At 53.3% G+C, this 27,803-nt stretch overlaps 2 protein-coding genes across 9 annotated transcripts; one reads left to right on the top strand and one right to left on the bottom strand.

Annotated features, from left to right (window-relative positions):
- Positions 1-189: 189 nt before the first annotated feature.
- Positions 190-4,486, top strand: SLC25A39 (solute carrier family 25 member 39). 3 transcript variants are annotated; one of them, XM_037162176.2, is made up of 12 exons: positions 190-332; positions 1,224-1,323; positions 1,453-1,512; positions 1,618-1,662; positions 1,920-2,029; positions 2,367-2,434; positions 2,568-2,692; positions 2,894-3,067; positions 3,408-3,517; positions 3,678-3,759; positions 3,840-3,920; positions 4,040-4,486. In XM_037162176.2, the coding sequence occupies exons 2-12, from the start codon at positions 1,239-1,241 to the stop codon at positions 4,153-4,155; spliced, it is 1,056 nt and encodes a 351-aa protein (XP_037018071.2). In that variant the 5' UTR covers positions 190-332; positions 1,224-1,238; the 3' UTR covers positions 4,156-4,486. The 3 variants fall into 3 exon arrangements, with proteins under 3 accessions (XP_037018071.2, XP_037018069.2, XP_037018072.2); XM_037162174.2 differs by having other exon boundaries at positions 1,896-2,029; XM_037162177.2 differs by lacking the exons at positions 190-332; positions 1,224-1,323; positions 1,453-1,512; positions 1,618-1,662; positions 2,367-2,434 and having other exon boundaries at positions 1,941-2,029.
- A 601-nt stretch (positions 4,487-5,087) lies between these two features.
- RUNDC3A (RUN domain containing 3A) lies at positions 5,088-14,032 on the bottom strand. 6 transcript variants are annotated; one of them, XM_037162170.2, is made up of 12 exons: positions 13,686-13,737; positions 13,132-13,274; positions 10,140-10,255; positions 9,636-9,784; positions 9,369-9,454; positions 8,510-8,599; positions 8,325-8,405; positions 7,997-8,162; positions 7,731-7,888; positions 6,876-7,013; positions 6,648-6,754; positions 5,088-5,666 (listed from the first exon to the last, which is right to left on the bottom strand). In XM_037162170.2, exons 2-12 carry the CDS (start codon positions 13,209-13,211, stop codon positions 5,524-5,526), a joined length of 1,314 nt encoding a protein of 437 aa, XP_037018065.2. In that variant the 5' UTR covers positions 13,212-13,274; positions 13,686-13,737; the 3' UTR covers positions 5,088-5,523. The 6 variants fall into 6 exon arrangements, with proteins under 6 accessions (XP_037018065.2, XP_037018068.1, XP_037018063.1 ...); XM_037162173.2 differs by lacking the exon at positions 13,132-13,274 and having other exon boundaries at positions 13,686-14,032; XM_037162168.2 differs by lacking the exon at positions 13,132-13,274 and having other exon boundaries at positions 9,636-9,772; positions 13,686-13,872.
- Positions 14,033-27,803: the final 13,771 nt, after the last annotated feature.

Raw genomic sequence — 27,803 nt, 5'->3', positions numbered from 1 at the left:
AATGCAGTGCTGCCGACAAGTCACGTGCAACGTGGAGATCTGTGACCTTGGCGCGCGGGCCCGATGAGATCCGAGCCACTTGGGGAAAGGGGATCAGCGGGTCCCGGAGGCGTGCTCCAGTGGGCGGGGCCGGCGTCACTCCGGGCGTGCGACCGGTCGGTCCTTGAGGGGCGGGGCCTCGCCGCGTTTTCCGGGGGCCGAACGGGCTCCGGGGCCTTCCTAGTCAGCCTTGCAGCCAAGCAGGAGCGCGCGGACCCCGCACCGGCGGCGGAGCCCTCGTGGGCCCGCCCGGCCCCGGGCCCCGCGCCGCACGAGTACCGACCTAGAGCCAGGTGGGTAGGGCGGGATGGGGGCTGAGGGCCGGGACAGGAACTAAAGCCGGAGTCGGGTGTCTGGGGGTCTCGGGGATCCCGAGCCAGGGCTGGGCCGGGGGGGCGGAGTTGCGGGCCCTTGAGTTGATCAAAGCGGCTCCACCAGGCTCTCCTTTCGCGCGCGGCAGAGGCAGGGAGTGTAGCAGAGCGGCGAGGAGAGACCCTGCCTCCCTATACCTACTTCTTGCTCTCTCGGTCGAGTCCCCCGGCATGTAACTTTGGGGAGAGAGAGCAGAGACATTGTTATTCTAATCTCGGCCCCGGAGGGGATGCGGGGAAGGGCTGGGAGCCCAGTCCGCGGTTCGAAGAGGCGGACGGACCCTTAGACGCCAGCAGACCTGTTTATACATATCCCGCATTGCTCAATCTCACCGCTCTCTACGTTCGGTGACTCTGGGCTTGCATGTGCCCGTTTCAGGGCAGGGTGTTAGAATGGGGGGCGGGGTGCAGAGGGATGGCTAAAGCGTTTTGATCTTTGGGCCCCTGGGGCCAAACCGGGCACCGTCGCCGAGGAGGTGAAATGTCAGCCTGTATTGTATGGTGCGGATGAGGAAATGGCGGCGAGCCGTTATTGCCCGTTAACCAACCGGTGACTGTTTTAGCTTCCTGCCTTACTACTTCGAAAGTGACCTTGGGAAGGTCGTTTCATCTCTCTGAGTCACAGAGAGATCTCTCTTTAGAAAAGTGGAGATAACAGTACCTGCTGTAAAAGGCTATTGTGAGGATCACATGAACTCATCATACTCAATGAATGAGTGGGGTGAGGGGTCAGAATAGTCAAAGAGCCCTGCCTCAGTTTTCCCCAGCCGCTGGGTCTGGTTTGTGACTGAGCTTTGTTTTCTGTTTTTTCAGAATTGGAGGTACAAGATGGCTGATCAGGATCCTGGGGGCATTAGCCCCCTCCAACAAATGGTGGCCTCGGGTGCTGGGGCTGTGGTCACCTCTCTCTTCAGTAAGACCATGGGAGCCCAATACATCTCCCTACCTTGGGAGGTGGGGTGGGCAGCTGGGGACTGGGGCAGATCAGAGGGGTCGGGAGAAGAGTCTTAAAAGGAGCCTGCAGACCTGCCCTCTCCCGCAGTGACCCCGCTGGATGTGGTGAAGGTTCGCCTGCAGTCCCAACGCCCGTCAGGGGCCGGCGGTGAGTGTCCGACCCTGGAGCTGGTAGAGGGTGGTACCCTCAGCGATGAGATTGCCGGGGCAGGTGCCGGGCTCTCCTGACTTGAGGGCCTGCCTTGCATTTTAGAGCTGATGCCTCCTACCAGATTCTGGAGCCTCTCTTATGCCAAATGTAAGTGCCCCAGGCCACAGGGAGCCTGTGAGTGTCTTGGGAGAGTCCCGTGTCCCCCCCCCCCCCCCCCCCCGGCACCTGTGAGCCCCACAGCCTTGGATAGGACAGATGGATGGCCTTTCAGGTTTCAATCAGCCAGCCCTCTGTCCCGCACGAGAAGGTTCGCCTAGGGACCCTGGCCTCTGCTGGCCTTTCGGAGCCATGGCATCCTCATGCTTCCCCCCCTTCTGCAGTGCCCTCCTCTCTCCGACCTACAGGGAAGTGTCTCCTGTACTGCAATGGAGTGCTGGAGCCTCTGTATTTGTGCCCAAACGGCGCCCGCTGTGCCACCTGGTTTCAGGACCCCACCCGCTTCACTGGTACCATGGTGAGGAGCGGCTGTGCCCTCAGCTGGGTCTGGCAGCATTCCTGAGGGATTCAGATTGCTTGGGCAATAGACCCAGGAGAGAACAGATACTGCAAAGCATGTGGGGGCAGTCAGTGCTATTTGGGAAAGCGTTCCCTGTGGAGGTGGACAGGACACTCTCCCTGGACCCAGATGGGGAATCGCATGTGTGAAGATCCACGGGGCTACCGCCTCCCCATAGGCCCCAGGGCTGTGGGCAGAGGCGCGGGCATCAGGCTAGGTCCCAGCCTGGGCCAGCCCATCATAGACCTTTTTCGTATTCATCCCTCTTACCCTGGGCTGATATCCTCTTGGCCAGGATGCCTTTGTGAAGATTGTGAGACATGAGGGCACCAGGACCCTGTGGAGCGGCCTCCCTGCCACCCTGTGAGTGCCCCGGGCCTGCACGTGGTCTTCTCTTGTGCCCGGCTGGTGTCGTGCTCCCCTGTTGGCTGGCTGGGTGGGGCAGCGGAGGCCTGGGAGGTTTGGGAGTCCCAGCTGACATCTTTTCACCTCCCAGGGTGATGACCGCGCCAGCCACTGCCATCTACTTCACCGCCTACGACCAGCTCAAGGCCTTCCTGTGCAGTCGAGCCCTGACCTCTGACTTCTATGCGCCCATGGTGGCTGGGGCTCTGGCCCGCTGTGAGTGCAGCCCTGGGCCCTTGATCTTCTTTTGACTGCCACCCCCCGCACCCCACCTCACCTCACCTCACCTCACCCCACCTGAGCTCAGTCCTGGCTCCCAGCTTCTCTCTTCACTTGCTTGGGGGTAGGGAGATGTATTGGGCTCCCAGACCCTGGGGCGGGACCTGCAAGCCGATCCCTCCCCACTGTTCCCCACAGTGGGCACCGTGACTGTGATCAGTCCCCTAGAACTGGTACGGACGAAGCTGCAGGCTCAGCATGTGTCATACCGGGAGCTGGGTGCCTGTGTCCGAGCCGCCATGGCTCAGGGTGGCTGGCGCTCTCTGTGGCTGGGCTGGGGCCCCACCGTTCTTCGGGATGTACCCTTCTCAGGTGGGCACCAGGGATGCAGGGGCGGGGCGGTTAAGGGAGCCCTTGGATGATGCACAAGAAGTCTACAGCCAAGTCCCAACTTTGGTATCACTGGTTATGAAGTCACTTAACTTCTGAGCTCTGACTATCTCATCTGTGAAATGGGCTCAGCAAACAGGGTACTTGCCCAGGTTTTCATGAGATAATTCCTACAGAGAGCCTGTTACAGAAACTGGCCTGTAGCAGGAAAGCCTTTTACCTGGGAGGGAGCAGTTGCCATGGTATCGGTCTGTGGAAGATGGGCAGTATGGGCCCACCCCTCTGCCTTCCCCATGTCTAATAAGTACCCTGTGCCCACAAGCCTTGTATTGGTTCAACTATGAGCTGATGAAGAGCTGGCTGAGTGGGCTCAGGCCAAAGGACCAGACGTCAGTGGGCATCAGCTTTGTGGCTGGCGGCATCTCAGGGACGGTGAGTTACTTGGGCTGGGGGTGAGGCTGGCAGAGGTTTCCTTGCATGGTAGTACATCAGCTGCCTGTCAGGAAGCAAGCTTGCCCTCCCTGGTGACCCTGGCTGGACGCAAGGGATGGGGGCCTGGGAATGGAGATGAGCCCTCTCCCCACCCCACCAGGTGGCGGCCATCCTGACTCTACCCTTCGATGTGGCAAAGACTCAACGCCAGGTTGCGCTGGGAGCGGTGGAGGCAGTGAGAGGTGAGGGGTTTGGCTGGTGTGGGGTGGGCACATGTCGGGGTCCAAGCAGGGGTCTTACTAGACGGGGCCTATGCCTGCAGTGTCGCCCCCTCACACTGACTCCACCTGGCTGCTGCTTCGGAGAATCCGAGCTGAGTCTGGCACTAGGGGGCTCTTCGCAGGTGAGCACGTGTGTGTGTGTGTGTGTGTGCGTGTGTGCGTGCCCACGCGCCCCGGCCCTGGTGGAGTCGGGCCCTCTGGGACCCCGGTCTCTGACCCCAGCCTTGCCCTCCCGCTGCAGGCTTCCTCCCCAGGATCATCAAGGTCGCCCCGTCCTGTGCCATCATGATCAGCACCTATGAGCTGGGCAAAAGCTTCTTTCAGAGGCTCAACCTGGAGCAGCCTCTGGGCCCGTGAGAGGAGCCAGGGAGTGGGGGCCCGTCTCCCCCATGGACGGGGTGGGGCGGGAGGAGGCTGAGCCAAGTGCCTTGTCCTCTGGAGAGGGGCCTCATACTTACTACTCCTCAACTGAGCCCCAGGGGTAGCTTCTTGCCCCTTTGGGCAACACCCACGCCTTCCTCAGACGGCCTTCTTCCTGCTGGTCCTCATCCCAAGCCCCAGGGATCACCCTCCCCTTTCAAATTCAAGACCAAATCTGTCACCTGCCCCCCTTTTGCCCATTTCCCTGTGTGTGTGTTGTAGCCAGCCTGTCGCTGTTGTTCCTCGAGTGTAAAGATGATGAACTCCTCTCCAGTGTCTGTGACTTCGGGGCCGTGGGGTTAGGGGAGCAGGCTTGTGAGTTGCTCTGCCCAGTGACACCGTGTCGAGGACCCCCCACCACTTCAGTGAGGACCCATCTTTGGGGAGGGGTGCTCAGCAGGCAGTATCCCTACAGTGTTGGGCCCAGGGCAAGAGATGGTGAGACCTCTGTCCCCAAGGGCACAGGCAGTGATGACAGCCAGGCTTTGGCCTCATGGGCCAGACCAGTCGCTTAGGATGGTGGGATGGAAGGGAAAAGGCCCTGGCAGGGCTTGCCTCCTCCATCTTACCCCACCCCCCACCCTAGGGTGTTCGGTCTCTTCTCTTCCTGGAGTTGAGCAAGTTCCCAAAGGATGTCAGGATGAAGGGGTACTTATGCGTCTTGGTCCTGTTCTGGGTGGACCTAATACTCAGGACAGTTCATATAAAAGTCACTCACTCCTGAACTGTTCTGACCCACCTGTTCCCACGGGGCACAAACCGATTCTCGATGGCCCGGCATCAGGTTGGTTATGGGCCCCAGCACGGGCTCTGCCGTGTTCTGCTAACCTCAGGACAGGGCCCTGTCCCAGCCCCACAGACAGGCCACCCTCGGTCCTCTGTCTTTTATTTGCCCGATTCCCTTGGAGCCCCCACACGGGGGGCTGAGGAAGAAGTGACGCCAGGGCATGAGTACAGGGAGAGACGGGGGAGATGGAGGTGCTGAGGCTGGGCCCCAAGTTCCCGAGGCGGGTGTGGGGGACCGAAAAGGGGAGTCCCAGGAGGGAGCCAGCCAGGCAGCCATGGGTCACCAGAAGAATGGAACAAGCTTCCCCAAGGGTTCCCTGTGGCTTTGACGACCCCACCTGCCTGCCAGACCCGCATCCCTTGGCAGCCCTGGCTTCCCAGACAGGAAGCTAAAACCAGAAGAAAAAGACCCCTGGCTGGGCAGGCAGCCTTCTCTGGAAGGGTGGCCTGGACTGGGGCACTCTGAGGAAAGGCAGCAGGCAGCAGCCCCCGGCAGGTGGGGCCAGTGTGGCCTGCACTTCAGCTGGGGCTCAGTGCGGGGCTGCCCTCGGGGCTGTCGCTCACCAGGCACTCGTTGGATTTGAAGCTCGCCAGGGACTTGCAGCTGGGGATGGAGGCCAGGGAGCCGCAGAGGCCCAGCATGGAGGGCGTGGGGTCCTTCCCTGGGGAGAGAGGGTGGTGAGGCCAGACCAACCAGTCTGCATGTGTGGTGGGGGGTGGGCTCAGGCTGGGGAGGGGTAGTCCCTCGGGTCCCATCCCCCCAGGAGACTTTCCTCATTTCTGCATCATTTGCATTTCAATTAACCTTGACAAGCGCCTGCTCCGGCCTGCAGAGCTGGGAACACTATTGTAATCGTCAGTTTATGTCTCTGTCTCCCCCTGAGGTTCATCCTCTTTTTGTCCGTTTATTAAACACATCAGTGAGCACTTGCTCTGTTCCAAGCACTGGGGATACAGAGAACGGACGAGACACAGTCCTTGCCCCCAAGGAGCTCACAGTCTGGTGAGGAGACAGACACACGGACAATCACAAACAGTGTGGCAGGGTCACTTGTCCAAGGCCCGCCTTTGTCTTAAGATCTAGGGTCATCTGGTACAGTAGGGTTTTTGGAAAGAGACAGGACGTCCAGGCGCCAAGAAAACTAGGGTGGGAAACCCAGGTGACGCCACGGGGCGGGCAACACAAAGTGCATGCGTTGAAGTCCTGGACATTCGCGTGAAGGGAGCCACTAATTCGGCTCTGAGCTTCCTGGCAGCCAAAGAAAAGGGGGAAACAAGGGTCAGGCAAGTGGTTCACAGAGTGCATGAGATATGAGCAAATGAGGCCAAGACTCCCCGGGAATTTGAAGCCCTCGAGGATGTCATGATACCAAAAAGCCATTAAGCCCTCACTGCACGCCAACACTGGTGATCACTTTAATCAACACCCCCGTTTCACGGGTGAGAAGTGCCCAGCAAGGTGAATAATTGACCACGGTCCACAGCCACAGGAGGCACAGCTGGGGTTTGCACCAGGGTCTGCCTGACATCCAAACCAAGCTCTTAACTGCAGTACCGACCTCTCTAGAAGGGCTGAGGGCAATGTCCAGGGCCTGGCCTGAGCCCTCCCTGCAGGGAGGCTGGGTGCTGGATTGGGGGCTCACCGATGGGGCCCCAGGGCTCCTCGTCCTGCTTGCCCTCTCCCAGGCGCTGGGAGTCGGAGCTCAGACTGGCTTCGGCTGACAGCGGCTCCGTGCTCATGAAACTGTGTCTGCGGCAGAGCGGATAGCAGGTGTACGGGCAGAGGCTCACCGCCCCCCAGACCTCCTGCCCTGGGAGGAGCCTTCTTCTCTGGGAACCCTCCCTCCTAGGCCGGGCCTGGCTGTGCTTACCTCCGGTAGCGCTTGGGGTCGCTGACACCCTCCGCCCTGTGGAGCGTTCCCAGGGACGGCCACTGGTTGACCAGGGGGGTGGTGAACTCCTTGGAACCCTGGGCCAGGGGAGCGTGGTCACCAGGGATCAGACCTGTCCTGGGATGGGGAGGGTGGGGTCAGGCTGGCTAGAGGAGGGAGCGGAAGTAGGGAAGAGGGTCTCAGCAAGGGGTAAGGGGAGGGGTTAGGATTGACACCGAGATAGCAGAAAGGGGGACAGTGTTGAGGATCAGTGGGGCAGGTTCTGGGTGTCAGTGGCGGCTACTGCGAGGGGTCTGAGGTGACAAGGATTAGTGTGCTCACAGTGGGGCTAGAGAGTAAGAGGGTGTGGGGGTCGTAGAGAATAGTGTAGATCCCCAGAAATGTGATGGGGGGCAGCGCTTGGGGCATCAAGCTGAGAGGGCATTGGCTGAAGGAAGGTTTGGTGGGGAAAGGTCAGGGGCAGTCGGTGTGAGGTCAGGGGTCACCATGGGTGATGGCAGTCAGTAGGCGTAAGTAGCAGCTCAGACAGAAGTAATTCAATCACGTTGATCTGATCATCTCTGAGTAACAGAGGTCCTCGTGAGTAATGTTGGGGTCCCTGGAGTAATGTTGAATGGCCGTTCTAGCTGACGGTGGATGGTTGAGGAAGTGGGGAGTGGGTTTTGGAGGGATCCCAGAATGTCAGTTGAGGATAATGTTACAGATTGAAGGGCACCGGTGGGATGTCAGGGTAGAGGTGATGGGGTCAGTGGTTTGATACTGGCGGTTGGTGGAGTTGGGTGTGGGTGTCAGGAAAGGTGAGGTTAGAGTCCGGGGGGCGGGGGGCGCGCTCACAGCTGCTCCTGCAGCTCCAGAATCACGCCTTCCAGCTCCCGCTTCTCGCGCTGGTTCTGCGCTGCCGCCTCCTCCAGTTGCAGCTGCAGCCTCCGGTTCTCCGCCTCCAAGTCCTTCAGCTGCGACTCGCGCAGACGCACGAGCTCCTCCAGGTAGCCCTGCGGAGCCGTGGCTCAGCCTGGGCGGCGGAGGAGGGTCCCGGCAGCCGGCTGGCCCGCCCCGCTTTGCCCTCCCAGCGCCTGTCACCCGCGCCGCGCCGCGCACACCTTCTGCGCATAGACGATGCGGAACTTCTGTTCCATCTTGTGCCACTTGCTGTACCAACTGTCCTCGTCGGTGACGAGCGGCAAGTACGGGTGCTCCGGCGAGTTGTCCTCGCTCGTGCTGCTCTCGGCGCTGTGCCGCTCCTCCTCATCAGTCAGGTAGTCGTAGCTTGCGGGAGGAAGCAGTGGGCACCGGCCGACTTGCGCGGCGTCCCACGCGGCCCCCCTGGCCTGGGGGCCCCAGGCGCCCGCCCAGCCAGTTCCCCACCGCCATCCCCGCCCCTCCGGGCGGGGGCCTGCCCGCACCCACTGCAAAAGTCGGGCTTCTCACCTCTGGGTGAACTTTAGGTAGGGCGTGTAATCTATGACCACGGGGGTCTTCCCGTCCAGCACCTCACCCTTTAGGCAGAAGCTGGGGGCAGAGAACCCATAGGGTTAGGGTGGACATGAGGGGGTGGGGGTGTGGACATTCGCGGGGGGGACACCCCACCACCGCCACCGGCGCCCAGACCCCACCTGAAGTCTATGGCGCTCAGGCCTATCAGCATCCCGGTGAGGACTGTGGCTTCCTCCCTCAGCATGATGGCTCCTGAGTCATAGAAACGTCTGTAGGGAGTCGGAGCGGGGGTGGGACTGATGGTGCAGCGTCCTCCCTCCCAGGGAGCCCCCATCCCTCAGGGCTGTCTTGTTGGCTTATTACAGTTCTTTCCCAGAGGAAAGAGGTATGTAGCTTCTTGCTCATCCCTCAGGTGTGGGTCTTGTATCTCCCTCAGCCTGGGGCCCTCTGGGGACAGCACCTGTGTCCCTATCTATTAGAATGTTTCTCCTGAGACTAGACTCTCCTCAATCCTCTGAACTGCCCCTTCCCTCCAGTACTGAGTCACCCCGATCCTTAAAGTCCAGAAATGCACTGGTCCCCTTGGGGCCATCCTGCCTCCGGACACATTGCAGGGGATAAGCTGCAGGTGGGGACCCTGCGCGTGGGCAGCAGGCACACACTGCTGCCGCTGTCTGGGGGCGCGTAGGACTGCGTGCTGTGGTCCTGGAACAAGGCCAAAACGCAAAATGGCGCATAGTCTTGTCCGGGCATGTATCTAAATGTAGAGCTGGGCGTGAGACTGGTACTGGGAGGTGGTGGAAGGTAATGAATGTGGCTTGGAGGAGGCGATGGTGGTGCCAAAGGTGTGTTTTAGGACCACAGTCTGGACTGGAAAGTCTGGAGGACAGGAAAGCATGCTGGGAAGCATGGTCGTGGTGCATGCTGGGAATTGTGGCCCAGCTAGGGCGGTTGTGCAGGAACTGAAGGATGGAGTGTGCTTAGGCAGTGAACATGCACCCTGGGGCCTGTGGCCTGCGCTGACTGAGGGGGCCTGACCTGGTGGTCCGGGTGTCCCGCAGAGCCGTGGTGATGTACTCTGACATGCGCTTCTCCATCAGTGCTACCCGGATCCATGCCCGGCCCTGGAAAGCACACTCACCTTTACTTGCAGCCCTGAAAGGGACCCAGGTGCACACCATTGGGTCTGGACCTCCTGTGGCTCTTCTCCCCAGTCCCCGTGGCAGGGGTAAGGACCAAAAAGTAGGCAGTTCCACTGTGTCCAGAGCGGGGAGCCGCTGCCCCGGCCCATTGCGGGCCACCCACCTTGGCTCGGGCTGTGCTGATGTTCTCCATGTTTTCGATGCTGCCCACGCAGTTGTTGGGCACTTTGCTGCAGGCCAGCCGGATATAGTCCCAGAAGCCCCGCTGCCCGTCTGAGCTGAACCAGCTCACAGGACCTGCTGGGGCACAGGCTGAGCCAGGGCAGGGAGGGGGCTCAGCAAACAAGGGAGTTGGGAGAGGGTCCATGTAACAGGGCACATACATGCATCTGTGTAAGCAGCCACATGCATACATACATAGTGCCTACCCCAAACGTGTGCACAAACACGCACCCACACAAAGAGCACGCCAGTGTATAACTGCGTGTCCAGAAAACCCCTTCCCCTCTTCCCAGCTCTCTGCGTGAGCTTCTATGAGTGACCCAGAATTGGGACCAGGGTCAGCAATGGTGGTCAGAAAGCCACAGAGTAGATCAGAGTGGGGCGGCTGGGAGCTGAAGGTGGGTGTTGGGAGGGCTGCGCAGCGGGGGCAGGAGCCTGGGCTCACCTTTGAAACGGTGGCTGAGGATCTGCTCCAAGATGGCTGCGAAGTTCACAAACTCCTCAGACGAGTCGTCAATGGGCTCTGCTGTGTATTTCTCCAGCAGGGTTTTCACAGAGAACCTGGCGGGGGGGCAGTGGGGTGTCGGGTGAGAAGGCAGGGAGATGGTGGCAGGGGGAGGGCATCAGGCAAAGAAAGGGACAAAGGGCAGAGAAGTCATGAGGAGCACGGTTGGTGCTGGGGCGGGCAGGGGAAGGGGGGAAGAGGTGAGAATATAGTGACCACAGAGCTGCTGTGACAGGGAAGCACTGGGGTGGCAGGTGGGAAACTGACCAAGTGGGTGGCAGGAAATGTAACAGCCAGAGAAAGGAAGCTTCAGGAACCTAGTGTGAGAGGGCATGAAACAATAGGCAGAGTCCCGGTGCCCAGAGCCACTCCTCCTTGTCCACCCTCTGAGCCGAATCCTCTCTGTGTGTGGGTCGGGGTTTGGCAGGAGTTAGAAGCTGGTCTGTGCCCATTCCCTGAGCCATCTTCTGCTCTTGCTGGAACAGGCTGCAGTCCCTTCTGGGGTGGAGGGTCACCTGTGCCAGGGCTGTGAGTTGGCACCAAGCACATGGGGTGTGGGCATGCATGGTGGCCAGGTGGGCTCTCAGCACACCGGGGGCCCCGTCCCCCCTTTTCCTTTCCAGCTGGGCCACCTACACACCAGCTGCCCAGAGCCAGGCGGTGTGGAGCCAGGCTGGGGGAGTAAGGAGTGCGGGTCTGACAGACACACTGGGAGGGGGGAGCACTGGTGGCAGATCTGTGGAAGGGGCCTTGGGGGTCCCGACACCGACACCAAGCTTCTCAGAGATGAAGGGGGAAGGCCCCCAGCGTCCCATGATCGCCCTATTGTGGGTGGCAGAGCAGATGTGGGGGTTGCTTGGAACTGCCTTTCTTCCCCTAAGCCTATCGAGCCCCATAATGTGCCCAGCCCTATACTTTGCATGCGTTATCTCACCCATCCTTACAACAGGCCAGGGAGGTAGTTCCTCTTATTATCCAGCATCCTCATTTCACAGATAAGGGGTTAACAGATTTGTTCACAGTCCTATCACTGCAGTTTGTCAGGATGCAAGTAGATATGTCTGATTCCAAAGTCCTTGCTCTTTCTGCTTCATCTTATGGCCTCCAGGTGGCTGTCAAATTCCCAAGGACTTGAGCAGCCCCTGCCTGCTCTGCCCCCCATTCTGCAGGCTCCAGCCCTGGGGCACTGGCCTCCCTGGCTCTCAGGCCAATGGCATAGCTGAGTCCAAGGGCTTCCCTCCCTTGCCTTTGGGCTTAGAGTTGGCCCGGCCTGGGATCAGAGCCAGGCCAGTGTTGGGACTGCACTGGGTGGGGGCGGCCTGGTGGACTCAGTCCTCTTTCCTTGTAACACCTGTGTGACTTTGGACAAGTCATTTAATCTCTCAGAGGACTGTTGTCTGAGGCACAAACAGGAAGAATAGTACTTGCCTTGGTACATTTTGGTTCAGATCCCAAGCAGGCCTGGGAGAAGGTGAGTTCGTACAGGCCAGGGCTGGTGAGCAGCTGGGCCATGAACAGGAAGGTTGGGACATTATCTAGGCTTCATTATGCAGCCCCCTCGTTCCCACCCCCATGATTTGCTCTGGTCATCTGGGTCAGACCACAGTGGGAGCCTGGGGCTGGTTTCGGAGTGGCAGCCATCTGCCATTTGTCCTCAGGGGTGCTGCAGAGCTGGTCATTGCCCTGGGGAGACCCATGGTGTGCTCCCTGTTAGGAGGCATAGTGACTGCTGCAAGTTACCATGGAGACAGGGAGGCCATGGCCCAGGGGAGCCTTCAACCTGCTAAAGGGAACTGTTCTGGGAGCTGGAGGCGGGCCATGTGACTGTGATGAGGCAGCTGAAACCCGAGGGGTTTCTGAGCCTTTGTGATGCCCCCGACCCCCCAAACCTGTCTCTCGCACTGCAGCTCTGAGTTCACTTTCCGTCCACCAGAACCTCTGCTTCTGCAGCCTAGGCCAAGGGGAGTTCCCTCCTTCCCCATATACTCAAGCTGCCCAGCTGCCCTGGCTGGCAAGAGAAAGAAGAGAAACCTAGGAGGTCAAGGGTGAGGAGAGGGATGGGGGGGCATCATCAGGGCAGGGCTATGTTGTGTGCCGGGCCCTGGGCCAGGCTCCCACATGGATTAGGTCATACTATTCCTTGGCGCGGCTGGTACATCTGTAATGGGGATGATGAGGCACCCACGGCCCGGAATGAGGAGGAAACTTCACCAAGGTTGCACAGCTAATAACTGGAGAAGTAAGAGCTTGAACCTAGGACCATCTGGGCCCAAGGGGGAAATCTTTGTTCTACACCGCACTGGCAGGGTTGGGGTGTAAGGGTGGAGGCGGCTGGCACTAAACACTCATCCCTTCTGTAATATTTCGGGCATTTTTACAGAGGTCTGGTGTGTACCTCGCTGTGCTAGGCACGCAGGACACAGAGGTGGGAGACAGGCACCACTCTAGTGTGGCCGGGTGTGCGCCCAGGAACCTGGACAGAGCTACAAGACACAGTAGCCAGGGCATCAGGTGGGCGCTGAGTGCTGTGTGCAGGCAGGTGAGGCCGGCAAGGGAAGGCAACTGAGATGCGTACTGGGAGCTCCTCGCCCTCAGAGGTGGCAGGGCGGGGAGATCGCAGCTGAAGAAGGCAGCTGGCATGGGGACCCCAGAGGGAGAGTTGAGTATAGGGGTGCTGAAGTAGAGAGGCTGGGCAAATGACCGTTCCTGGCTTCAGAGCAGGGAAGGGGGGGTGAGTCTCTGCAGGGCTGAGGTGGGAATGTTAACTTAGGGGGGCCCCAAGAAAGCAGGGAGATCTTCCCAACACTTCAATGCCTGCACCCTCATGGGCCAATGGGCCTGCCCTCCCAGTCTCCTCCCCTGGAACCAAGGAGACTCAGGTTTCTTTGGCCAGGCCCTCAGTCCTTCCCCCGGCAGGGGCAGCTCCTCTCACCCTGCATTGGATGAGTTCAGGGTCTTTGCCCACGGTCTTTGCCCTCGCGCCCGGTTGACTATCACAGAGGAGGACACCATTCCTGCTTCAGGGTTCGAGCATTGGAAAATCTTCTAGAAAAGCCCCACTCCAGACAGGCTAGGCTGTTGAGGAGGAGCGAGGGATGCTTGGGGGTGATCATGCCCCTGCCCCATCAGTTCTCCTAGGCCCACTGCCTGCCTGCCCCCAGCAGGGGAGCCAGCCATCACCACCCCTCCCCCTCACACACAATGTCACTTCCTGGTTCTCACAGGAAGCTGCAGTGCCAATTAAACACCCCTCACCTTCCAGGCCCCAGGCTGGCCAGAGGCCTGGCTTGGCCTAGAAGGGTAGAGAACAGACCTTCAAACCCCGTCCCGGGTCTGGGCCTTTGGACGAGCTCCTTAACCCTGTGCTGCCTCCCTTTTCTCCAAGGCTGCTCTGCATCCTCCCGCTGGCACGCACATCCAGGCTTCCAAAGCCCGACCCCACGCCTCTCCCCGACCACCCCACCCCCACCCGCCCACGGAGCCTACCTGCACACGGTAATCAGGTTCCTACGCTCCACGGCCACATTGCGGGAAGACGCTTTCTTTGAGGATAGCCCTAGAGCCATGATGGTCTGGACAAAGCTCGTTTCCATCCAGATGTGCAGCCACTGCTGCCGCTGCCAGCTGCCCCTTGCCCCCCCTGGTACCCGGGCCCCCAGACCCCGCTGGGTCACAGCTGGGCCCTTTGCCCGTCGGGGCCCTTCGTCCCCTCTACTGCCATCCCCTCTGCCACTGCGCCGGGTGCCCGGCCCCTTGGCTCCCTCCCCAGGCGGTGATTCCGGAGCAAAACAAGGCCGGGGAGGGAGCTCTCCGAGGTGCTGAGCCGGGGCCGTCACCCCCTCCCCTAGTTGCCCGCCCCACCTCCGCCAGTGACGTCATGGTCTGGGGCCCCGCCCCCAGAAAGCCGGGGACCAATCTGCAGAGGGTTCAGGATTTGGAGGGGAGGGAAAAGGACCAGGGCCCCAGGGAGGGTGGAGGGGGTCCCTACAAGAGGCAGGGATTGGAAGGAGTGAGAGGGAGCGTCTGGGCTATGCTCTACCCCCATGCCCAGAGCCCGGGACCCCTCGCCTTGCATCTCTGAGCTCCGACACCTCTACTCTCCTGTTTCTGACCTGCGATGAGCGGTGTCTAGCTCAGCTTGCTCCCCCAGCTGCCTGAGGAATGGAGGTCCTCACCACCTGTACCCTCACCCCAGCACAACCCCCACTGTCTTAGCAAGACCAGGGCCAGGTCTGTGTTCAGAGAGGGCAGGTGGCCCTGCACTGCTGACTCAGGAGGCCAAGGAGCAGTCAGAGAAACTGCGTATCTGTCTGGGCCCAGGATCGACTTGGCTGCGGCAGCCAATGGAGTCTACGGCTCCAGGGGTGGGGGATGGGAATGCAAAATCAGCCGTGGGAGCCGATTGCCTGGAACCTCTCAGGACAGTGAGTGGAGAGTAGACAGACAGCTAAAGGCCTGGGCTCTGCGGGGGTCCCCAGCGATAGAACTGGGGCCTGCAGCAGCGTCAAGACTGCTTCTCCTTGGAGTCTCACACGCTCACCCCACCCTAGGGGCTCTGGCTTTTGGTTAAGCTCCCTGCTGACAATGTTGCTGCCATCAACCCCCTCTGCGAAGGTGAAGAGGTTCCCACAAAAGTGGCTGCATCTTTCACAGGAGGGGGCAGGGAATGGAGGCACAATCTGGCTTCCCTGCTGCCCTTTGCCTCCCAGGTGCTCTCTCACATTCCTGCTCCTTCCTGCCCCATTCCCCAATTCGACCTGTTCTCTTTCACCTGCTGACATCCCAGGCTTCCACAGAAAGCGTTTCCGTGTTGATTAAAGGGGCCCCGCTCCTCTCCAGCTGGCCTCAGGAATGCCCATCCCAGGGCTCAGCTCTCATCCATTCACCAACTCTGCCTAAGGACTGGATTCACTCTCCTCTGCTGATGGATGGGCAACATCTCCAGGTTGATTCAGATGTGCACCCACATCTGCATATGCCCAGTGGGTAGTGGCCCTCTGTTAGCACAAACAGAGGAGGTGAGATGAAAGGCCTACAGAGAACTTCCCAGCTGTTGTCCGACTTCCTGGGGAGAAGGTCCCGATTCCTGGCCCTTCTCTCATGTTCACTGAGCTTCGTCCTCAGTTCTTGGCTTCCGGGACCTCAGACTTGGTTTTTCCTGTCCCTCTTTTGCTTTTCCCTCTTGCCTCATCTCTAGAAGCCGGTCCTGGCATCCTCCCGCCTCCAGACTCATGGTCAGTGGCCATCGTGATGTTCTTTTGCTTTCCAGTTGCAAGATTTATCTTATGTACAAAAGAACACACGAAACACTAATGTGCAGTTTAAAGAATATTGACAAAGCAAACACTTGTGTCATCACCTCAAAGATTGAGAAAAGAACATTGTCAACACCCAGGACCTCCCATATGTTTCTTCCAGATCTCATCTTAATTCATCTGCCAACAGATGACCACGGTCCTGGATTTTGTGACAATCATTTTCTTGACTTTCTTTATATTTTTATCATCTGCATGACCAGCAATAAAAATATAGTTTAGCCCTGGCTGATGTGGCTCAGTTGGTTGGAATATCGTCCCATAACTAAAGGGCTGCAGGTTCAATTCCTGGACAGGATTATGCCTAGGTCTTGGGTTGAGTCCTGTTCCCCGGGCATGGATGATCCGAGATCTGACCACATGCAGGAGGCAGCCAATTGATGTTTCTCTCTAGCACTGATGTTTCTCTCTCTCCCTTCCTCTTGCTCTAAAGGCAATGAAAACATAAAATCGGGTGTCCGGAAAAAGTCCAGGCATTATTAATATAAAGAGAATGGTTTGCCTGACATCATGTAACCTGGCAGCCAAGGAGAGTGGACTGGAATGTGCATGTGTGAACAGTGATGACTTCACTGTACTAGTCAGTGGGAGTGGTAGATGCTATTGAGTGAGCACGCGTACTGTGTGGCTGTTACATTAAAAAATGACTGGGCAAGTAGAGCAACAAATCTGCATCAAATTTTGCATTAAGCTTGAACACTCCTCCATGGAAACTATTCAGGTGAGTCAGGAGGCCGCAGCTACGGGCAGCTGGTGATGGGCAGCTTCATCACAACAACGCGCCCGCTTATGCATCATGTCTTGTGCAGTTTTTTGGCAAAATATCAAATCAGCCAGGTGACTCAGGCACCCTACAGCCCAGATTTGGCGCCCTGTGACTTCTGGCTTTTCCCCAAACTAAAATCATCTTTGAAAGGGAAGAGATTTCATACCATCAGTGAGGTTCGGGAAAATAAGACAGGGTAGCTGACGGCAACTGGGAGAACTGTGTGAGGTCCCAAGGTGCCTGCTTTGAAGGGAACTGAGGCGTCGTTGTCCTGTGTACAGTGTTTCTTGTATCTCCCTCAGTAAATGTCTCTGTTTCATAGTACATGGCTGGATACTTTCTGGACAGACCTCATGTATAGCATGTGACATTTCAATGCAAATTAGACCTTTAAAGTTTAGGGAAAACTATGCGTTAGAGCAAATGAGGTAGAGATACTGGACCTTCCTTGGCAAAGCCCTGGGAAAGGGGTCAGGAGGCTCCGAGGGGTGGGCACACCAGGATGAAATTATTATTACAGATGAGCAGAGGACCCTCCAGAGGCTGCGTTTCTCATGGGGGCCCAGGGGTAAATCCTTCAACAGAGCGATAAGAAACTAGTGTGTCGGAGCCCCCCTGCCCCATTCCCAGCTCAGTGGCAGGTCTCCTCTGCAGCCCCAGGTCCGTGGTGGCAGAAGCTGCTGTGGAACCAGGCTTCCCAGAGTCAGTGGGTATGACAGGAGCTCTGAGCAGAGGCCAGGTCCAGTGCTTAGTCACTCCTTAGTCACCACAGCCAAGCTGGAGGTAATTCCTGTAATGGGAGGAAGAAGGCCAAACAGCAAGCTGGGATGTAGTGTGACGGCCAGAAGACCATGGGCTTTCTAGGCAGGTGGACCGACAATGTGGGTATTTCTTGACTTACATAGCAGGAAAAAAATGAGCAAGAATGAGTGAGCCCAAGCTGATGTTACCACTGCAAAGGACAATCATGATCCCTCACCCGGTGTCCAGATCTAACTTTCTTCTTCTTCTTCTTTTCTTTTTTTTTTTTTTATTTTGCTGCAGAGCCCATTGATTGAAGGGGAGGCCAGTTTCCTTCAGGAAAAAGTTGCAAAGCTTCTATTGCAGTGATTATTTTGCTCCTCCCTCAGAGGTACTCACAGCCATTATCAGCGCAGCTGTGCACGGAGGAAGCGAGGTGCTCAGATATTTCAAGGCTTTGGATGCAGGGTCTGAGCTGAAGCTGATCCCAGGGGACCAGCAATTCCATTAAGAACATGGATTGGAATGGGGCCAGTTGCTGAAAAGAGACCTGCCCAAATCCATCCCACAGTGGGTGTAAGAGGCCACACACCCACCTGGGGGGTATTTCTCTGGTCCCTGAGTTCATAATTTAAATAGACGGATAGTACTCAACTGCCAGCAAAATTCTCACCTTGGTTTCCTAAAATAAGAGCTATTAGCCCTGGCCAGGCTGCTCAGCTGGTTGGAGTGTCGTCCTGGTCAGAGCGCATGCCTAGGTTGTGGCTTCGCTCCCCGGCCAGGGCATGTATGAGAGGCAACTTATCGCATGCTCTCTCTCTTCACTGAACATATCCTTGGGTGAGGATAAAAACAAATTTTATAAAAGAGCTATTAGAGTAGGAATGGAGAAGTGGAAACTGTCCCTACCCTTGCCAAGATAGTGACTCAGAAGACATGCCCCTTCCCAGGTAGAATGTAGTGATTATAGACATTTCTGACCCTTGGAGAAAACCAGATGCTGGTGGACGTGAGCAAGTGAAAGCCCCACTTTAGCCGCTGTACCAGGTGGTGTGGCAGTTTTCCTAGAACAGATCGGTACAGCCCCTCACATTTAGTCTGTGGCTAGTCATTTGGTGAAGAAATCATTTGTAAGATTAGAATCTCACAAAGGTACACTTCCACCTCCTCTCTCCCTGACCTTGAGCATTGCTGTTCTGCACTGTATTCTAGTTGGCACTTCTGTGCTTGTTAATGAAGTTGAGCATCTTCACATGCTTGTTGACCACCAAGGTGTTCTCTACTATGAAGTTCCTGTTTAAAGCACTTTGCTTATTTTCTCTTGGACTTAAAAAAAAAACTCACCTGAGGATATGTTTATTGATTGGGCAGAGAGAGGCAGAAAGAGAGAGAGAAATCGATTAGTGTCCACCCCAGTTGGGGATCCAAACGAAGCCTCGGTTCAAACCCGGGGATCAAACCTGCAGCCTTTTGGAATTCGGGATGATGCTTCAACAGAGCCTCCCAGCCAGGGTTCTTGCATCGTTTTTCCATTGCTTTGTATGTACTACAAGTTATCTTCTCACATTCTGTGGCTTGCCATTTGGTCCTCTTTATGGTATCTTTTTGTGAACAAAAATTCTTAATTTTAATATAAAGAAATATCACTGTGGGGCCCTGGCTGGTGTAGCTCAGTGGATTGAGCGCGGGCCTGCGAACCAGATAATCACGGTTCGATTCCCAGTCAGGGCACATGCCCAGGTTGCAGGCAGGTTCCCTGCAGGCCAGTTCCCAGCAGGGGACGTACAAACGCAACCATACATTGGTGTTTCTCTCCCTTTCTCCTTCCCTTCTCCTCTAAAGATAAATAAATAAAATCTTTAAAAAAAAAAAAGAAATATCACTGTTTTATCTCTTGTTGGAGAAATCTTTCCTGCCAGGGCTGGGTAACTCAGGTGGTTGGAGCGTCGTCCAAATTCTCCAACGTTATAGGTTCAGTCTTTGGTCAGGGCACATGCAAGAATCAACCAATGAATGCATCAACAAATGGAGCAACAAAGCGATCTCTTTCTCTCTCTCTCTCAAAAGCAATAAATTAAAAATTTTTTAAAAAGAAAGTTTTTCTAGCTTGAGGTTATGGTGTATTTTCTCATATTACCTTACAAGAGTTTTATAGTGTTATTATTTTACCTTAAATTCACCTGGAGTAAATTTTGTGTGTGGCGTAAGATGGATGTCCAAGTCCATTTGGATCCAACACCATTTGTTATTTTTTAAAAGTACTTCCCCTGTGGCTTTGAGGTGTCATCTCCCCAAAATCAAGTTTCTGTTCACGTGTGGGTCTGTTTCTTGGCCCTGCACTCTGCTCCAGTGATCTCTTGGTCTGTCTTTGCACTAGATAATATTGTGTCATTATTAAAGTTTTGTTGCAATGCCTTCCTGACTGGTAGGGAAAGTCCTTCCATCTTATCTTCTTTACAAGTGTCTTTTTTTTTCTTGGCCCCTTGCATTTCCATAATAATTTTAGAATTAGCTTCACAAGTGCAACAAAAACAAACTAACCTTAATAGGATTTACATTGAATTATGATTGCATTAAATTCAGAGCTTAATTTGGATAGAATTGATAGCTTTATAATTCTGAGTCTTCCAGTCTTTCAGTACAGTACATCTCTCTCTCTTTTTATTTACCTCATCTTTAAAATTTGTCATAATTTTATCATTTTCTCCAAAGAAGTCTCATACATGTTTTGCCGGATTTAGCCTTGGTTATTTATATGTGTTGTGCAATTTAAAAAGGTGTCTTGTTAAAAAAATTTTTCTCATAAAAAACTTTCTGCCCTGGCTGGTGGAGCCCAGTGGATTGAGCACGGGCCTGTGAACCAGACAATCGCAGTTCGATTCCCAGTCAGGGCACATTCCTGGGTTGCAGGCCGGTTCCCTGCAGGCCAGTTCCCAGCAGGGGACACACAAAAGGCAACCATACATTGGAAAAAACAAACAAACAAACAAACAAACAAACTTTCTAGTTGTTGCTGATAGAGTTAAGCAGTTGATTATTTTTATTTTTATTTTTAAAAATATTTTATTTATTCATTTTTAGAGAGAGGGGAAGGGAAGGAGAAAGAGTGGGACAGAAACATCAGTGTGTGGTTGCCTCTCATGTGCCCCTTACTGGGGACCTGGCACGCAACCCAGGCATGTGCCCTGACTGGGAATTGAACCAGCGACCCTTTGCTTCACAGGCCCGTGCTCAATCCACTGAGCTACACCAGCCGGGGTAAGCAGTTGATTTTTATTGTGTTTAAATTTATGCAACATAAAACTGACCATTTTAACCATTTTTAAATGTAAAATTCAGTGACATTAATTATATTCACAGTGTTAGGCAACTATCACCACTCTGTTTCCAAACATTCTCATCACCCTGCATTATGCTGCTGTGAAGACTCGTGTACAAGGATCTGTTTAAATCCGTGCTTTCCACTCTTTGGAATTGCCGCGTCCTGTGGTCACTCTGCGTTTAACATTTTAAGGAACACACTGTTGCTACGGTGGCTGAACCGTTTTACATTCCTACCAGTAATTTACAAGTGTTCTGCTTTCTCCACAGCCTCACCAACACTTGGAATTTTCTCCATTGTATAATAGCCATCCTAGAACATGCAAAGTGGCATCTCCTTGTGGGTTTGATTTGCATTTCTCCAATGGCCAATGATACTGAGCATTTTTTCATGCGTTCATTGACCACTTGTATACCTTTGCAGAAATGTCTATTCAAGTCCTTTGACCATTTTTTAACTGGGTTGTCTGTGCAATTAATTTTAAGCTCATTTTGCCAATGTATTAAACACTTCTATGTATTGAAATAATTTATCTGTATCTTCTTTTGGATTTTCTTGCTATACAATTAGTTCATTTGCAAGTAACAGGTTCGCTTCTTCCTCACCAAATCAAGCATCCTTGTCCTGTGTCTGTCCTCAGAAGGAAAGGTTTCAATATGAAGTGTAATGTTTGCTAGAGGTTTTTGATGGAGGTCCCTTATTAGGTTATAGAAGTTCTCTTCTATTCTTCATTTTCTCTATGAGTTCATTTTATCAAATGCTTTTTCTGGAGATCAATATGAGATTTTTATTCTTCATTCATGTTCATGTGGAAAATCACATGAATGGATTTTTCCTCTGCGGTCAAGCTCTTTTTCTGGGATAACCCAGTTGGGTCACGATGTACTTACTCTCTTGTTCAAACGTTACTGGTTTCAGTTTGCTGATATTTCACTTATTCAGGATTTAAAAATGTATATTTGTGAGTGAGATCGATCTCGGTATAGATCTTCCTCCTTGAGATCGATCTGTTCTTTTTCTTTCCTGTACCATGCATATCAGGTTTGGTGTTAAATGAGTTAAGGAGTATCCTCTCTTTTTCTGTACCCTGGAATAATTTGTGAATATTTGCAAGTATTTGTTCCTTGATTGTGTGATTGAATTTAATGATGAAGCTATCTGGTCATGGAACTTGCTTTGTGGGAATATCTTTGATTACTGATTCCATTTCTTTTACAATTATAGACAATTCAGATATTCTATTTATTTTTTTAAAGAGTTTATTTATTTATTTAGAGAAAAGGGAAAAGAAGGAGAAAGAGAGGGAGAGAGACATCAGTGTGTGGTTGCCCCTCATGTGTCCCCAGCTGGGGACCTGGCCTGCAACCCAGGCATGTGCCCTGACTGGGAATCGAACTGGTGACCCTTTGATTCGCAGGCCTGCACTCAGTCCACTGAGCTACACCATCCAAGGCTATTCTATTTATTTTTTATTCCCATGTTTTTATTTTGATTCTGTTACTTGGCTCCTCCACTTTGAAAAATCAACATTATTGAAGTACAGTTTACTTCATATGACAAATACACCCACGCTAATCGTGCAAGGCAATGAGTTTTGACGAGTGCATCCACCCACAGTCAAGACGGGGCATGTTCCTGCCACCAGAAAATGTCCTTTGTGCCTCTTCCCTGTCCATCCCAGCCCCACCCCTGACCCCAGGCCACCATGTGTCTACTTTCTGTCCCTGTAGACTCGTCTTTTTAAGAATTTCATCTTAAATGGAATCATGCTATTTGGTGTCTGGTGTCTTTGAGTCAGCACAAACGTCTTGGAAACTCACTCCTGTTGTCCACACATTGTTGATCTGTCACTTACTGCTGCTGTGTCACAGTCTGTCATGTGGATGTGCCACATTTTGTTTGTCCAGTTCTTTCTGATAGGCATTATGTTTGTTTTTCACATTCTGTTTACTGTTGTGGCTACAGCTACTATAAATGTTATTGTGTGAATTTTTGTGCAAGCAAATATTTTCACTTCTTGCCCTGGCTAGTGTGGCTCAGTGGATTGAGCGCAGGCCTGCGAACCAGAGTATTGCGGTTCGATTCCCAGTCAGGGCACATGCCTGGGTTGCAGGTCAGTTCCCAGCAGGGGACGCATGAGAGGCAACCATACATTGCTATTTCTCTCCCTCTCTCCTTCCCTTCCTCTCTAAAGATAAAAAAATAAAATCTTTTAAAAAATCTTTTCATTTCTTGTGGGTAAATACCTAGAACTAGAATTGCTGTTAATACCTAGAAGTGGAATAGTAGATGTATGTGTTTTATAAGAAACTTCCAAACTTCCGAAGTGGCTGCGCCATTTTCCACCCCCACCGTCGTTGTATGGGGGGGGGGGGGTCCCGCTGCTTCCCACACTGGCAGACATTTGGTATTTCTGTTCTTTTCCATTTTAGCCATTCCAGTGGGTGTGTGGTGCTATCTCAGTGTAGTTCTTCCTCCTTGAGATATGATTTACATACAGCAATTTTTTAAAGCATGCCATTCAATAATTTAACACATATATGCACTCGAGTATCCCACACGTGAAGTGAGACATTTCCACCCCACCCCCAGGAAGCCCTCCTACGCCTCTTCCCAGCCAGTTCCCACCCCCCCAGAGGCCACCAGTGACCTGATTTTTACAACTAGAGATTATTTTTCTATTCAAAAGCTACATATCAGTGGCATTATACAATAAATGCTCTTTGGCTTTTTCCATTCAGTATAGTATTTTTGAGATTCGTTGATGTTGTAGCATGTGTAAGTAATTTATTTTTATTGACGAGAAGTATGCCATCGTTTGTCTATTCATTCTCCTGTTTATAGACATTTCAGCTGTTGCCAGTTTGGGACTATTATGAAAAAAATGTCCATGAACATTCTCATTCAATTTTTTTTGTGGACATATATTTCATTTCCCTTAGACAAATACCTAGCAGTGAATCGATGAATCATAGGACAAGTATATGATTAATTTTATTTTTTTAAAGATTTTATTTATTCAGCCCTGGCTGGTGTGGCTCAGTGGATTGAGTACCAGCCTGGGAACCAAAGGTCACTGGTTCAATTCCCATTCAGGGCACATGCCCAGGTTGCAGGCCAGTTCCCCGGTAGGGGGCCCAGAAAAGGCAACCACACATTGACGTTTCTCTCCCTCTCTTTCTCCCTTCCTTTCCTTCTCTCTAAAAATAAATAAATATTTAAAAAAGTAAAAAGATTTTATTTATTCATTTTTAGAGAGGGGAAGGAAGGGAGGAAGAGAGGGGGAGACACATTGATCTGTTGCCTCTCTAATGTGCCCCAGCTGGGGACCAGCTGCAGCCCAGGCATGTGCCCTGCCAGAAGATCAAACCTGCGACTTTTCACTGTGTGGAATGGCCCTCAACCAACTGAGCCATGCCGGTTGGGGCAAGTATACAATTAACTTTTAAGAAACTTTTGAGCCATTTTCCAAAGTGCTTATATCACTTGCCCAGTGTACAAATGTGTCAGATTTTCAATGCCCCACCTCCTTGCTAACACTTGGAGTTGTCAATCTTTTTGCATTTTAGCCATTTCACAGGTGTGTGATGATATGTCCCTGAAGACTTAGTACTCATTTCTCTGATGACTAGCAATGTTGAGTTTTTCATGAGTTTATCAGCCATTTGTATATTTTCTTTGGTGAAGTGTGTGTTCAAGTCTTTTGCCAATTTTTTTATTGTGCTGTTTGTCTTTTTCATTATTGAGTTGCAGGAGTTCTTTATATATTCTAAATACAAGTCTTTTATAAAATATAACAAAATAAAACATTTTGGGGTGGTGGAGGTTGCAAAGTTTCCTCCCAGGCTGTGACTTGTCATAAGACTCAAGACCCTGGATGTTGCTGTTTTCCAAAATGCTGGACTTTATTCTAACATGTGACTACTCAACTTATTCACAATAAACTTAATTCATTTGAGGCTTATTTCTTAGATTTTAGGGAAGGTCTAAATTTGTCTTTAAGGCTATAATAGCCCTACTACTAACATGTTACTTTCTGGGGCTGTTACTGAGGGCCCCGGGTATTTTTTAACAAAGATTCTCCACTCTGGGTTGTCAAAACTTGACTACGTACCAGCCTTCAGTGAGTTCTGGCAATTCTTTAGCTTACAGCACACCACTGACTCTCAGATGTGGGGACTCCCTCACATGCCTGGCTCAGGATTCAACAATAGTCTGGAGCACACGCTGACACCCATTTCTGGAACCTTTCCTCTACACAACTCCCTTTTTAGTATTGCACTTAGCCTTGGTCATTGGAACTGCAGTGGTCCCATGTGTATTTCCTCATCTTCTAACTTTTGCCTTTCAGCATACACAGTCAACAAACATTTATTGAACACCTACTATGTGCCATGTCCTGTGCAAATCATACATGTAGGTTAGTCTATACGTGGAGGGAGTGAGGAGAAAGAATGAAACTGAAAATCAGACAGAGCTATGGGATGGGAACATTAGCAAGGAGTGACAGGCTCTGATTCGGGCTTTAGAAAGGTCCTCAGTTCCCCGGGAAATGAATGGACCGCCCCTTGGTGGTTGGCCAGATAAGGTGAAGTTTTCCGTCACTCCCCGTTTCTGGCTAGAGCAGTGGGGGGACCGGGGCCTCGTGGGCTCAGATAGGGCACCTTGGAAGAGGGCCAAGTTACAAGAGTCTGCAAACTGGAGGGAGAAGATAGCTCAGAAAAGACACGCTTGGGGGAGCAGCAACCTGGGAGGAGGCGATAGCAGGAAGATGAGCCAGCCAAGAAGATAGAGAAGAAGCCTTCAGAGAGATCGCAGTGGAACTGAGAGCAGACGTTTCCGAGAAGGGAGAGGCTGCCTGTGTCAAACGCAACAGAGAGATCCAGCTGAGGAGCTGGGGAGTGTCCAGAAAAATTGGCAACTGTTGGGTCATTGGTGGAAAGGGGAGATGGGGGAGAGCGGATTGTCTTGAGAAGAGGAGAAAGGTAGGAAAGAGGAGAGAGCACTGTCCACCGAGGAGCTGAGCCGTGAGGAGGCGAGCGGGGCAGTCACTCTCAGGTTTAGTGAAAATTGATTATTATTATTTATATATATATTTTATTTATTTATCTTTTAGAGGGGAAGGGAAGGAGAGAAGGAGAGAAATGTCAATGTATGGTTGCCTTTCATGCGTCCCTAGCAGGGAACCGGCCTGCAACCCAGGCATGTGCCCTGACTGGGAATCGAACCGCGATTGTCTGATTCGCAGGCCCGCGCTCAATCCGAAAATTGATTATTTTAATGGGGCAGGCTTGAGCTCCTCAGGGCTGTGGGGGAGGAGCAAGTAGAGGGAGAGGGAGGGAATTTTGGGAAAACCAGAGGAAGAGCGGAGATGGTGAGCGGAGTCCTGGCGCTGGGCTAGCGCTCCAGACAGGTAGGGATTTGCCTGGAATGGCCTGGGCCCCCTGGAGGTCGGGTGGCGTCACTACAGAAAACGAGAGCTGGGGGAGGAGAGGAGATTTATTAATTTTTTCCAAGTGCAGAGGCCTTTACGGATGGAGAGAAACCCCCCACCTCTAACTGTACTTGGTTTCCTGTTCAGTTTACCGGCCTTCTGAATCTGTTCAATAACTGATATTACTTTCAAAAATAAACATCTACTATTCACCCAAATAAAAGTTAACACTTAGAGGACATTGAGAAATTAAATTCCTCCAAACATTTTTAACGTGAATTACTAAAACAATGGCAGTGAAAATAGGTAACACCCAATATTGCGTTTACTCTGCGCGGAGCACTGTTCCACGTGCCTCCCCGCGTGCCTTCCCTGAGCCTCTCAGTGCCTCGTGGAAGCTGCCATTATTATCACCTGGTTCCTGTTTTGCATCCGAGGAGCCTGAAGCCCAGAGAGGTGAAGCAGCTTTGCCCAAGGCCACACGTTAGGGTCAGTGTTGAACCCAGTCGCCTGGGCCAGGAAGACGCGGCTACGGTTACACACCGCGATGAAAGCAGGGCTGATCTCTGAATACTTTAAGTACCTTAACCAATAAGCAAAACATCCACAAATAAAATGATTTCCAAAAGTGTTGTGTCTGGGTATGAGGCAAATGGAAGCTTCTTTGCAATGAGGAGGGAGAACGTCGAGCCACTGTGCGGAGGGGTCGCTCCTGTCCCGGCTCAATTTTTTACCTTCATTTTCTGCCCCCTCGGGCACAAGGATGCCACTTTTTCTGCAGAGGCCTGTGCCTGGTCAGTAGCACCTTTGACCGTCTCCCTGTCGCTTTCCACACCTGTCCTGTCTTACATCAGGTCTGCCTAATCATCCTTCTCTTCCCGATGCTCGGACTGTCCTGCTGGACTGAAGGACAGGAGCACGCCCCTGACGCCTCTGCTGGTTTTCTCGCTACCCCAGGACACAGAAGCCACTGTCATCCTGGGGATCTTATTTCCTTTGACCTAAGCAACGTCTTCCAGCAGTAGAGTCTCAGGTGTGAGAAGACACCCTTGCGGTGAGGTCATGCAAGGTTTGGGGGTTTGCCGCACAGACGAGGCCGAAGGACGAGGGTGCCTGTATGTTACAGGTGCTGGCGGTCCTTGGCGTCTGCCCTGCAGCCTTCTCGCCTCAGATGGAGAAGGGTTGGCAGGGTCCACCAAGCTGCCCAGCTCCATCCTCTTCACAGATTCACCTGCTGTGGTGCTGCAAGTGCACCTGGGTACTTACTTCTTTGCTCAATCACAGGAGGGAGTCCCTGCTCCCTCTGAGGTTTACTGGCCAAAATGATGTGTGATTTGGTGCACGTGAAGCTTCCCTGGGTCATGGGCTCCTGCCTTCCCCTGCACAGACCCAGAACTCCACTGTGCGCTCTGCCCCAGACTTGGAGACTCCCAGGCCCTTCGGCCTGGGGTTTGTGCTTCTGTATCCCCAAGCACCTAGCACCGTGCCTGCCTGACTCATTAGCGGTGCAAAATAAATGTTGTGGACCTGCTTGAATGAATGCATGAACTAACTTCCCCTTCATCTCAAAGTTGAGCCTTAGGAAACCCCATTTTCTCCAGTTATCCAAAAGATAGCAGATCCAGTGTTTTTTTCCAAGGCGAGATGGGTTAATGTTTCATTCCAAGTCTCCCAGCTGACAGCCCTGAATCCTGAGATAAGGGTCTGGGCCCTGCAGAAACTGCTCCCTACTTGCCACCCCACCCCACCCCACCGGGGCCCCTAGGCAAGGCCAGTTGAAATTAACCAGTGCTGGGGCAGAGCTGAGGCTCCAGCTCCTGATTGGCTGCACCAGGGTCTATTCAAAAAGAAACAAGGAGTGGTCATGAGGGAACCTGGACTTGGGGATTCCCTGCCCTCCCCCAGGCTCTTAGGGGGATGCTGAGTTTTTGAGCTGAGTCTGCCGGAGTCTGGTTGTCTTCCCCCTCAGGGAGCACAGGCACGTGGGAGGGACAGAGGTCTCCCCGGAGCTCAACTTTCCTGCTGG

This window comes from Artibeus jamaicensis, unplaced genomic scaffold, assembly GCF_021234435.1.
Source record: "Artibeus jamaicensis isolate MK-2021 breed Jamaican fruit bat unplaced genomic scaffold, CSHL_Jam_final contig_2259, whole genome shotgun sequence".
In the NCBI taxonomy this organism is placed as follows: domain Eukaryota; kingdom Metazoa; phylum Chordata; class Mammalia; order Chiroptera; family Phyllostomidae; genus Artibeus; species Artibeus jamaicensis.
This window is presented reverse-complemented; position numbering and strand designations above follow the sequence as displayed.